Source organism: Pristiophorus japonicus, chromosome 20 (assembly GCF_044704955.1).
Source record: "Pristiophorus japonicus isolate sPriJap1 chromosome 20, sPriJap1.hap1, whole genome shotgun sequence".
NCBI lineage: Eukaryota > Metazoa > Chordata > Chondrichthyes > Pristiophoridae > Pristiophorus > Pristiophorus japonicus.
In genome coordinates, this window is record NC_091996.1 from 82,883,171 (window position 1) to 82,896,288 (window position 13,118).

At 45.1% G+C, this 13,118-nt stretch overlaps 1 protein-coding gene across 1 annotated transcript; it reads right to left on the reverse strand.

The window, feature by feature from the left end:
- Positions 1-935: 935 nt before the first annotated feature.
- LOC139232796 (probable G-protein coupled receptor 139) lies at positions 936-11,762 on the reverse strand. The gene is made up of 4 exons (XM_070863289.1): positions 11,617-11,762; positions 4,246-4,319; positions 2,409-2,730; positions 936-1,899 (listed from the first exon to the last, which is right to left on the reverse strand). The coding sequence occupies exons 1-4, from the start codon at positions 11,760-11,762 to the stop codon at positions 936-938; spliced, it is 1,506 nt and encodes a 501-aa protein (XP_070719390.1).
- Positions 11,763-13,118: the final 1,356 nt, after the last annotated feature.

A 13,118-nucleotide genomic window follows, 5' to 3' on the forward strand; every position in this document is an offset into this window, starting at 1 on the left:
ATGTTGGAAACAGTTGGGGTCCCAGCACTGATGCCTGCAGCACCCCACTGGTTACTGATTGTCAAACCGAGAATGAACCATTTATCCCAACTCTCTGTTTTCTGTTCATTACCCAATCCCCTATCCATGCTAAAATATTATCCACAACCCCGTGAACTTTTATCTTGTGCAGTAACCTTTTATGTGGCAACTTGTCAAATGCCTTCTGGAAGTCCAAATACACCACATCCACTGGTTCCTCTCTTTATCCAACCTTTTCTTTACATCCTCAAAGAATTCCAGCAAATTCCTTCAAAACTACCTTCCAATTTGACATCTTTAACCTTGCTTTTCTGTCTATGATCTTCAAACATGTTTTCGCCTCTCATCTCAGTATGCCTACAACGATCTATTCAAATCTCTTTCCTCTGGTTCCTCCCAAGAGCACAGCACCCGGGCCTCCGTGGTCAATATTATCATTGACATCCTCTGTATCTGTGACCACAATGCACAGTCCTTCACGTGCATCTTGACCTCTTTGTGACACACTGACGAGATCATCGCTCGATTATTCCCCAACACCCCTACTCCATGGACCAATGAAAACTGTGCATCCTCAACAATGTGATTATTTCCTCATCCTGCATGGTCACGTCCTTTCTTGCTTTGTCATGTTGCCCGTGGGTATCATCAGCCAGTTATAATAGATTGGCTTCACTGTGTCGCTCAGCTCCACGACAAACAATGTGATCAAAATACAGAAACATGTTTTCGTAATATCATCCGTTACATTTGTTCATTTCTTCGCCAGCTGCTAAATTTTATTTTGAGAGAACTACCACCAACAAATGCATTTAAAGGATACAGAATAGGAACATTATTGAGTTATTTTTGTACCTGAATGTGATCATTTTGAATTGGAGTTCAGTTGTGATATTTTGAAGTCAGTTCGTGATTCAGTTCATCCGTTTACCTAATTTAAGTAATTTGCCAATTAGAGTAAAGGGATATTTCATCGCACTGAACAGCTCCTCTCTGAATTTACTCTGGGTCACTGTGTAAATGGCTGTGTTCATGCAGGAACTCAGGAGCCGAAGCATAATTCCCGTTTGTTGCAATGTTGCATTAGGGCTAAGCCAAGATCTGAGGTAATAGGCGCCTGTAATTCGATAATATAAGAAATATACGACCGTTGTTACCCAGAGCAGGATAAAACTGCCAGATATAGCAAAAAGCAAAACAATGGACCTTCTGCGCTTCCTCATCTCAGTGTCCTGTTCATTTCCACCATTGCTGCCATCCCGGAGGTTCCTTCGGGCCCGACTGGCCACTAAAATGCGTCTGACGGTGAGAGCGTTCAACAGTAAAATCACACAGAAGGGAAGCAATGGGGTTAACAGCTGTTCAAACCAAGAAAAAGCTCTCCATGTGAGTGCAATATAAAATTGTGCTGATACATGGCAACCCCGCGGTATGTTATTAGTTGCTCTATTAGTTTGATATACGAAGGGCCAGGGAATGTTCTTTAAACAGAACAGCGCACTCAAAGTCACTATAACCACAGCCGCGGTTTTCTCGGTGCAATATTTGGTTTTCATCTTCTGACAACAAATGACAACAAACCGATCAAAGGTAAAAGCGACCGTTAACCAAACAGAACTGTCTGTGGCAGTAGGAGACAGAAAGAGAATGAATCTGCACACAGGAGTGTAGAGCAGGAAAGTGTCCCACCAATAAAGCACAGCGATCCGATAGACGATCACATCACAGACAATCACCATGAGATCCGCCGTAGCCATGGCCACCAGGTAGCGAGTGATGCATTTGGAGAGTCCACACTTTCCCCGAGACAGGATCACAATCGCCATCAGGTTCACTGTGAGAAGGAGAGATAAAGAAACATTAAAACTACTAACCATGCTGAGAAATCACCTATCAGTTTAGCTGATGTACGTGGACTGCAAATGTGTTTATTTTGTTATTTTGCCCCTTCGCTCCTCTTACAAAGGTACAGCTCATGCTGGGGTTTCATTTCAGGTGTCGGTGGCCCCGTGACCCCGCATCATAGGCAGTCCCTTGGAGCCGAGGATGACTTGCTTCCACACTAGAAATTAGTTCTCAGGTGACTGAAGAGTCCAATGCGGGATCTACAGTCTCTCCCACAGGTGGGGCAAAGGGTAGTTGAAAGAATGGGTGGGTGGGGAGCCTGGTTTGCCGTGCACTCCTTCTGCTGTTGACGCTGGGCTTAAGCTTGCTCTAGGCGAAGAGGCTCGAGGTGTTCAGCACCTTCCCGGATACTTTTCCTCCACTTTGGCTCGTGTTGGGCCAAGGATTCCCAAGTGTTGCTGGGGATGTTAAATTTTTTGAAGTGTTTCCTCTGCCCATGTGGGGCTGGCTTGCTGTGTCGGAGCTCCGAGTAGAGCGCTTGCTTTGGGCGTCTCGTGTCTGGCATGCGGGCGATGTCACCCGTCCAGTGGAACAGATCGAGCATGTTCAGTGCTTCGATGCTGGGGATATTGGCCTGAGCAAGGACACCGATGTTGGTGCGCCTATCCTGCCAATGGATTTGCAGGATTTTGCTGAGGCAGAATTGGTGGTACTTCTCCAATGTTTTGAGGCGCCTGCTGTACATAGTCCATGTCTCTGAAGCATACAGGACGGCGGGTACCACCAAGCCACTGTAGACCATGAACTTGGTGCCGGGTTTGAGATCCTCATCTTCAAACACTTTCTTCCTCAGGCGACCGGAGGCTGCACTGGCACACTCACCACACAGCTGAGTATTCTCTTGTCACCCTTGAAATTAAGTTTACTGAGTAGATTCCGACACTGCGAGTGTGGGACACCACAAACTTTGAAAGCAAAAGGTGAAAAGGTGAGTTCAATCAGAAAACAGAGATTAGGAAACCAAATTTGCCTTCAACCATAACACAGAAAAACCGAATGATTGACACACACATTGTGAGATACTTTGAGATTTGGAAATAAGTTGTAAACACGAGCACAGAGGTGAGTTGCTGCCCATCATCTGCAAGTAATTAATTCGATTAGGTTTGCAGTTGTGCAATGTGAATGAATTATGACATAATAAGTAAAGGAATCTAATTCTATAATCTGCACCAGGTTTAGTAGTGTACAGTCCTTATACATCAGCACAAGGCCCAAGCAAAGCAAAGGCCAGTTGAATCCGCCGGATAGGAGATGGATCCGAAACACTGCACTTTAAAGAACACTCACCGCCAAATTCCACTCATGCTCTCCATTTAATCCTCCCTCTTTAACCGAAGTGACGCCAGACCCAATACGGAAACCACTGTCAGGGAAAGAGTCATGAACACTCGGCAGACAATGGTGAATCTGGGTGTTCTGGCCAGAGTGGCTCAGTTGCCCAACCAGACCGGTCTGTGAGAGAATCCCGCATGTGTGATAAATGAGTCTCAATAGTTAATGCGCTCGGTACCGGATCCAGCTACCATTTCAATGCAACGAGAATCGAGCGAAGTTTAAAACGGCGGCTGATCTGCTACCGCCCATTTACTGACCGATGGCAAAGGGTAAAACTCGCTGCATTGTGCAATGACCCAGAGGATGAGTAAAATACCTTGAAAGAATAACATAGTTAACACACCTTTTAAAATATTTGGTAGGACATTTGAGAAACACTTTCCAAGATTGGTTTTCCGCATTGTCTGCAAGGAGACACAGCCACTGAAACTAGATTTGTCTATGGAGATCAAATGCATAAAACATCCTGTAAAGCCAATGAGCACAAATATAATTAATATTGGAGACAAACCTTAGATGGCAAAACACAATTGCACCTTCAAAGGAGGACGAAAGTTTCTGTCACATGTGTTACTTTCTGATGTGTAATCCGTTTCTTCAGTGTTCTATCCTGAAGGCAATGGCGCATGCCTGGATAGGTCCTCGGAAAACATGACATTCACAGCGATCCTTCCTAACCCGATGCCCAGAACAGGCGCGCAATTCAGCAGGAGTTAGTGGATCACAGTCAGGAGTGAAATATGCATGATTTACCGCTGCCTGGTGAGGTAGCAGCAAGGAGCTTTGCAGCACCCAGGCACTTTTTCAGCACATAACAAGGCGGAATTTCCCGTTCCATTTACCAACAAGACCAGAAGGACATGTTCCAAGTATATCACAAACGGGGAAAAATAACATTCAACTTGAAAGCAGTTTGCAGAACAAGCAACAACATAGTTAAACATTCTGTTAGTTACACCATAGATGCTGATAGTGACCTACCAGGCACACCAACTGTTGCCAGAATAGGGTAATAAGCTGCTTCTATCCTCGCAATTCCTAGACCATGCATTTCTCTGTCGAGACAATTTCATTCGCTGCTGAAAATTAACTGTTTGGATTTCAACAATCAGGTAATCAAGTTAAAATACAGAGTTATTTATAGTGTAAGTAAACCCTTTGTGGGACAATTAGACTGCATCCCTACTGACATTACTTCCAGACACTTGAACAAACAGGTTTGGTCCCATGCGGCGTTTAACTATCACTCTCATTTAAGGTGACGAAACATTACACATTGACCTGCTGAGTAACTTTTTGGAACAATGAATATTGCAATGACAGAGCCACCATTTATAAGTTTAAAACATTACATGCAAAATACAAGCGGAAGATCACCTTTGCAGAAATACAAAAACCTAGTTCATCAATGTGATATTATCATTAATCTCTACGTGCATCCCCATGTCGGTCCTGCTATTGCTGCTATCGTCTTGCTATGTATTTACTCACAAACCCTGTCACATCGTTTCAGCTGTGCCACCTCTTTCCACACAAACATAGAAGCACAGAAATCTACAGAGCAGAAGGAAACCATTTCAGCCAATTGTGTCTGCGCCCCGACAAAGAACCACATGGCCCTTGGTCAGAAGCCCTGAAGGTTACATATAAACCTATTAAACCCTCTCTATTAATGTCCAGACTTCTCTCGCCTTCAACCTCTTTCTACTTGTCTTGCCGATTCCTTCCGATCTTTCACTCTCCCTCTTTAATTTCGTTTGTGCCGGATACTCAATTTTCTTTCTGATTCCCTCTGTTTATGCATTACATTATTTGACAAAATAATTTTAGAGACTGAGAGCGACAGATTTATGTTTGATATGTATATCAAGGGATATGTATATCAAGGGATATGGAACAGAGGCGGGTAAATGGAGTTGAAATACAGAAACCACAATCTGACTGTGAGGCTGAACAGGCCCGTGGGGCTGAATGATCAACTCCTGTTACTTTGTTAAGATAATTTGCACGTTCTGTATTGTTGCCGTGGATCACACTCTGGGTTGGCTGTTGTCAATAATAAAGAACTTGCGAATGATCATAACACAGTTATTTGTCATACGTTTTTTTTGCCAGCTCATGGAATTTACATGACATTCTGGCAAATCTTTGCACCTCAGAGAATGGCAAAGACATGCATCGTCTGGACTTCTCTACTGCTCGCCATGTGCCTGCTGCTGTAATGTGTGGATGTCTCCGGCTGGCAAATGTTTCCAAGTCTTTGGCCTTCTCCTTCAATTTCAAAATCTCCATGGATCTTACCTCCCAAACATGTGTTTCGTGGTTGACAGCTATGTCTCCATGAAGACATAGGTGTGCCTACTGCCGCCAAGAACATTCATTCTTCGTAGCCATCTTTAGGAAATAAACTCTAGCCCAGGTTTTGAAATCTGGCTTTTCATTGGGCTGCCCTTTACTTTGCTCAGCATTCCTCGGGACACGAACTGGACTGGCATGAGCCCAAAATTGGAGTTACTGTCTAGCAAGTGAAGATCAGCTTTCCATTTTCGAAATATTTTGGCAGACCGACCAGTCGTTACTGTTTTGAAGTGCGTTGTGAACTATATGCAGCAGAACAGCAGTCAGATGACACGGAGCAAAGGCTTCCATAACTGTGTCTGTCTCTGTCATTCTCTGATGTGCCAATAAAAACGAGATGACAAAGCAAATGTAATTGAACTGGCAGATAAAGAGCGAGCAACAATTACTTTTTACCCGGTGTGTGAACAATATTATAGTTATAAATGTACTTTAAATTTAAATCTTCTGTCATTATTATTGGCCATTTATATGTTCCTTTTAAAATCATGGCTATGGTAGCAGAGTCCTTATGATACAAGTAATCGAAAGGTTTACGAAACAATTCTGGAGAATGAGAGTTCAAATCTCACTCTGGCAATTTGCGAATTTGGATTCATATTAAACAGAAGAAAACTAATCATCTGGAATAAGAAGAGAACATGAGGCTGTCGCATTGGTAACTGGTTCACTAATGTCGTTTAGGGAGGGAATCCCACCATTTTTACCCAGTCTCGCCTATCTGTGACTCTTAACTGCCCTCTGAAATGGCAGAGCAAGCCATTCAGTGGCCTCAAACTGATAAAGAAAAAGCTGCTAAAAATGAAAGCAGACGGTCCTAGGCATTGAATCCGGTAACAAAGAAGTACACCCAGTCCAGTAGACCATGCAAACTCATCTGACGTCCTGCAACAGGCGTCATAGTTGGGAGAGCTGTACAGCGAGTTAGTCAAGCTTACAGAAAGATACTGACCAACAATTGTCCCATCATCAACCGTGGGCATGTCCTGTCTCTGCAGCAGGTATGAACGACCGGAGGTGGGTGCACAGATGGGAGAGAGCGGCCGTGAATGTCCTCAGCAGTGACCCAGCCCACAAGAAATCTCATGGCTACAGATACAACCTGGACAATTAAATCTGTTGCTGATGACAACCCACCATTTTCCCTCAGCTGAAGAATCAATATGATTCCATTTCCACCTGAGGAAGCGAGTGTTCGAATATCAGGCCTTTAAATCTGGCACAAAGCTTATGGTCTACAGGGCTGTAGTAATGCCCACCCTCCTGTATGGATCAGAGACAGGGACCATAGAAACATAGAAACATAGAAAATAGGTGCAGGAGTAGGCCATTCGGCCCTTCAAGCTGCACCACCACTCAATATGATCATGGCTGATTATTTTTGCAAATTTAGTACCCCATTCCTGCTTGGTCTCCATATCCCTTGATCCCTTAAGCTGTAAGGGCCACAACTAACTCCCTTTTGAATATATCTAATGAACTGGCCTCAACAACTTTCTGTGGTAGAGAGTTCCACAGGTTCAAAATTATCTAAATGAAGACGTTTCCCCTCATCTCGGTCCAAATGGCTTACACCTTAGACTTACACTGTGACCCCTGGTTCTGGACTTCCACAACATCGGGAACATTCTTCCTGCATCTAACCTATCCAATCCCGTCAGAATGTTATATGTTTCTATGAGATCCCCGCTCATTCTTCTAAATTCCAGTGAACATAAGCCTAGTCGATCCACTCCTTCTTTATATGTCAGTCCTGCCATCCCGGGAATCAGTCTGGTGAACCTTCACTGCACTCCCTCAATAGCAAGAATGTCCTTCCTCAGATTAGGAGACCAAACTGTGCACAATATTCAAGGTGTGACCTCACCAAGGCCCTGTACAACTGCAGCAAGACCTCCCTGTTCCTATACTCACATCCTCTTGCTATGAAGGCCAACATGCTATTTGTCTTCTTCACCACCTGCTCTACCTACCTGCATGCCAACTTTCAATGACTGATTTATCATGACACCTAGGTCTTGTTGCATCCCACCCCCCCCCCCCCATCCCTGCCTTTTTCTAATCTGTCACCATTCACATAATATTCTGCCTTCCTGTTTTTGCCACCAAAGCGAATAACCTCACATTTATCTACATTATACTGCATCTGCTATGCATTTGCCCACTCACCTAACCTGTCCAAGTCATTCTGCAGCCTCTTAGCATCCTCCTCACAGCTCACACTGCTACCCAGCTTAGTGTCATCTTCAAGCTTGGAGATATTACTTTCAATTCCTTCATATAAATCATTAATGTATATTGTAAATAGCTGGGGTCCCAGCACTGAAAGTTGTGATACTCCACTAGTCACTGCTTGCCATTCTGAAAAGGACCCATTTATTCCTACTCTTTGCTTCCTTTCTGCCAACCAGTTCTCTATCCATATCAATACATTACCCCCAATACCATGTGGTTTAATATTGCACACTAATCTATTATGTGGGACCCTGTCAAAAGTCTTTTGAAAGTCCAAATATACCACATCCACTGGTTCTCCCTTGTCCACTCTATTAGTTACATCCTCAAAAAATTCTAGATTTGTCAAGCATGAATTCTCTTTCATAAATCCATGCTGACTTGGACCAATCCTGTCACTGCTTTGCAAATGCGCTCCTATTATATCTTTAATAGTTGATTCTGACATTTAGGGAGGGAATACTTGGACCAAACAAAACTCAGATTTACAGACTACCCAGAACAACCCACAATAGATTCTACCTTTTTCGACCCTCCCACACATACATAAGTGTCAACCAACCCAGTGGTTGACCACGAAGCAGAACCCCCATCACCCGCAGCAGCCCAGCAAGACTCACCACGCCCAGCAGCCCAGCAAGGCCAGCTGCGCAGCAGCCCAGCGAGGGCTCAACAAATGACTCACCAAAACCAGCATTTGCACCGAGATGATCAACCAGGGAAAGGAAGGCCCCAGATCAACTCACATTGTGAATAGTTACGATTGACTTTGGGAGCGGGGGGGAGCGTTGTTATATATGTAAACCTGTAAATACCATGTTTAACCACCAGAGGGCTCAGCCACTGAAGTGCCAAGGGATCCCACAATCCCTTGGGAGCACCTGTACATAAGGAGGCCTCACAGGCTGGAGAGGCATTATGGAGACCTGCAATAAAGGACTACGATCACACGTTACTTTGAGCTTACAGTATCTGGTCAGATTCATTATTCAGGACATAACAATTAACTTCTCTTAGTTTCTTTACTTCTTCCCTTAATTTCCCTAATTCCTCAATTTTGGGTTTCATCTTGTCATTTAATATGTAAAAACTGTCGCACTATAATTATACCGGCTTTCTTGGCCCGCTTATTTTTCTCTTTTTCCCACCAAACCTTTTTTTCGGCTGGTTCTTGTGACGGGTCCCACTCACCTTTTAACATTTTGTCGATTAACCACTTCCTGTCATCTGCGTAGAACTTAGTAAGGGAGTTCTCCAACCTCCAGTCTAATCCTTTGCCCGATGCCATTATATGGTCTGACGATCTATGTCACCTGTCCGGTAACTTCATATCTCTCCAATCAGTAGTTTAATCCAACCTCTATGTTAAATCGTCTTTAAACATTATTCTACCGACACACTTTCTGTGCAACATAGTTCTTATCAATGACTTAAACTAAATCGATGATTTTAAACTAACATCACACTCACGCGCTGACAATGTTTGTTATTTCGCAGACTTTCACCGTTCGGAATCCGTGGTTGGCCGACAGTCTCGTCACAGAGTTCATCTAATTTTGGAGTGGTACGTTAAACTTACTCTGAGATGGTCTGTCGACAGTCGTCTGTCCATCTCCCAATGGATCCCATCCTCATCGCCAATTGATGTGGAACCAAAATAAAGACTCAACACAAGTCTGCTAAAGAATCAAAATATGTTTATTTGAGAATACCTTGTCCAAGGAAGAGTGGCAGTTTGGATGGAAGTCCAAACAACGTCTGTCCGTTGGAGATTTCACCCAGCTTTTAAAGACAAAAACTGTTGTCCGTATGCGTCGCTAGTTCCAAGGAACTAACCACAGACTCTCCGTGACATTTCAAAAGTGCATCGAGCTTAACCGCAAGACCAGAACATAAACTCATGACCTTTGAGAATGTTTCCACAGCACGTTTTTGGCATCTCCAAGTTGCGCCTATCTAGCGGGCTAGAAATGGTATTGCTCCATGGTCTGTATTTCTTGACTATGGTAGAGCTCTTATCTATATAGATGTATGTTCATCTTGACCTGCAGTTGCCATTACTGTCTGTTAGTCTAAGAATACTCAGCTAGCCCAGTGCAGCTAGGCTACATCCTGAAATTGTTTTTGCTCAGCTCGTGTGCAAAGCTTGGCTACAATTTGACATTCTGTATTTAATAGCAGGACCAATTCATATTTTCCTAAACAATTTGCCCTGGCTGCAACACTATGTCACTAGAGTGGGCCTCTGAAAGGCACACTTCATTTGGAAGTCCAGATACACATATCTATGATGGTGACATGACCAGTTGAATAAGCAATTAAAGAAGGCTTTTTAAATAAAAGCATAGATTAGAAAAGTAAGGTAGTTCGGCTATATCGTTCTAAAACACTGGTTATGTCTCGGCTATAATACTGTGCCCAATACTGCGCACCACACATGAGGAAGGATGTTAAGGTAGTGGAGCGGGTGCAGAAGAGATTAACCAGGATGAAACCAATAACGAGGGGTCTCAGAGATATGGAGGGACCAGATAATCTGGAATTGTTCTCCTTACAGTAGACATAGTTCTTTAAAGAAGGCTTTAAATATTAGAGGGTATTTTTATAGCATACAAAATGATGAATTGTTCCATGGGCAGAACACTCAGTATCCAAAGGGCACAGATTTATGGCAATTAGTAAAAGAACGAGTGGAAACGAGGTGATCTTTTTATGCAGCAGGTTGTTATGATCTAGAAAATACTGCCTGAAAATGTGATGGAAACAGATTCAATATTAACATTCAAAAAGGGAAGGTGATATATATACTTGCAAATGAAATATTTCCAGAGCTATGGGGAAGAAGCAGAGGAGTGGGGCTTATTTGATAACACTTTCAAACACCCAGCTGAGGCATAATGCTCCCAATGGCTTCGTTCTGTGCTGTTTGATTCTATAAATATCGGGTGGCAGTAAATTGACTATGGAACTGTTGGATTGTTGCAAATACCCTACTGGTGTACAAATGTCCAATAGGGAAAGAAACTTGCCCTCCTTCTCTGGGACCACAAGACAGAAGAGGAGAACCATGCAGGTAGTGCAGGAGTACCCTAAGTGCATCTCACTCTCCAACCAGTATTCTGTTCTGGGTACTGGTGGGAGCGATGTTTCCTCTGGGGAGGGCAGTCCGAGCCAAGTCCGTGGCACCATGCATGGCTCAGCATCAAAGGGGGGAGGAAGAAGAATGGAGGAGCAATAGCAGTAGGGGATTTGATAGTCAGGGGAGCAGACAGCTGTTGCTGCGGCCACAGATGTCACTCCAGGATGGTATGTTACCTCCATGGTGCCATGATATTGAGACTCTACCTTTGACTCAAGTTTTCTCGACTCCATCCTGCAGTATGCGACCCGCCACTACCTCAATGAAACTCCAACGTTGCACAAGGTAGAAAAAGCCATAAGACAGCTCAAGAACAACAAGGCTAAGGGAGCAGATGGAATCCCTGCTGAGGCGCTAAAGTATGGCGGAGAGGCACTGTTGGCGTGGACACCATGACCTCATCTCTCTCATCTGGAGGGAGGAGAGCATGCCGGGAGATCTCAGTGATGCAGTGACTATGACCATCTTTAAAAAAGGGGACAAGTGCTACTGCGGTAACTACCGAGGAATCTCCCTACTATCAGCCACTGGGAAAGTTATCGATTGAGTTCTCCTCAACCCTCTTCTTCCTGTGGCCGAGGAGCTCCTCCCGGAGTCACAGTGCGCATTTCGTCACCTACAGGTCACAAAGGACATGATCTTTGAGGCGCAACAGCTGCAGGAAAAATGCAGGGAACAGCGCCATCCCATATACATGGCCTTCTTCAACCTTCCAAAGGCCTTTCACACTGTCAAACGCGAGGTTCCATGCAGCATCCTCCTCCATTTTGGATGCCCCACCAAAAGTTCGCCAACTTCCTTCACCTGCTCCACGTCGACATGCAAGCTGTGATCCTTACCAACGGATCCATTACAGACCCAATCCACGCCCAGACTGGGGTCAAACAGGGCTGTGTCATTGCTCCAACCCTCTTCTCAATCTCCCTCGCTGCCATGCTCCACCTCACAGTCAACAAGCTCCGCGCTGGAGTGGAACTAAACTACAGAACCAGTGGGAAGCTGTTTAACCTTCACCACCTCCAGGCCAGGTCCAAGACCACCCCAACCTCTGTCTTTGAGCTACAGTATGCGGACGACACCTATGTCTGCACACATCCAGAAGCTGAACTCCAGGATATAGTCAACGTATTTACTGAGGCATATGAAAACATGAGCCTTATTCTAAACATCCATAAGACAAAGGTCTTCCACCAACCTGTCCTCGCGGCACAGCACTGCCCATCAGTCATCACGATCCATGGCGTGGCCCTGGACAACGTAGACCATTTCCCATACCTTGGGAGCCTCTTATCAACAAAAGCAGACATTGATGAGGAGATTCAACACCGCTTCCAGTGCGCCAGTGCGGCCTTCCGCCGCCTCAGGAAAAGAGTGTTCGAAGACCAGGCCCTCAAAACTACCACCAAGTGCATGGTCTACAGGGCTGTAGTAATACCCGCCCTCCTGTCTGGCTCAGAGCCATGGACCATGTACAGTAGACAACTCAAGTCGCTGGAGAAATCCCACCAATGATTCCTCCACAAGATCCTACAAATCCCCTGGGAGGTCAGACGTACCAATGTTAGTGTCCTCGACCAGGCCAACATCCCCAGCATTGAGGGACTGACCACGCTTGGTCAGCACCGCTGGGCGGGCGACTTTGTCCGCATGCCAGACACGAGACTCCCAAAGCAGGCGCTCTACTCGGAGCTCCTTCATGGCAAACGAGCCAAGGGAGGGCAGAGGAAATGGTATAAGGACACCCTCAAAGCCTCCCTGATAAAATGCAGCTTCCCCACCAACACCTGGGAGTCCCTGGCCAGGAAGTGCCCTGAGGGGAGGAGGTACATCCAGGAGTGCGCTGAGCACCTCGCGTCTCATCGCCAAGTGCATGCAAAAAACAAGCGCGCGCAGCAAACCTGTCCCACCCATCTTTACCCTCAACCACTATCTGTCCCATCTGTGGCAGGGACTGTGACTCTCGTATTGGACTGTTCAGCCACCGAAGGACTCATTCTAAGAGTGGAAGGGCTGCCTATGATGATGATGAGTACCAGGGTCAAGAATGTCACCGAGCGGCAGCAGGGAATTCTGGGGGGAGAGCGTCAACTTCCACAGTTACTGGTTCATATTGGCACCAATG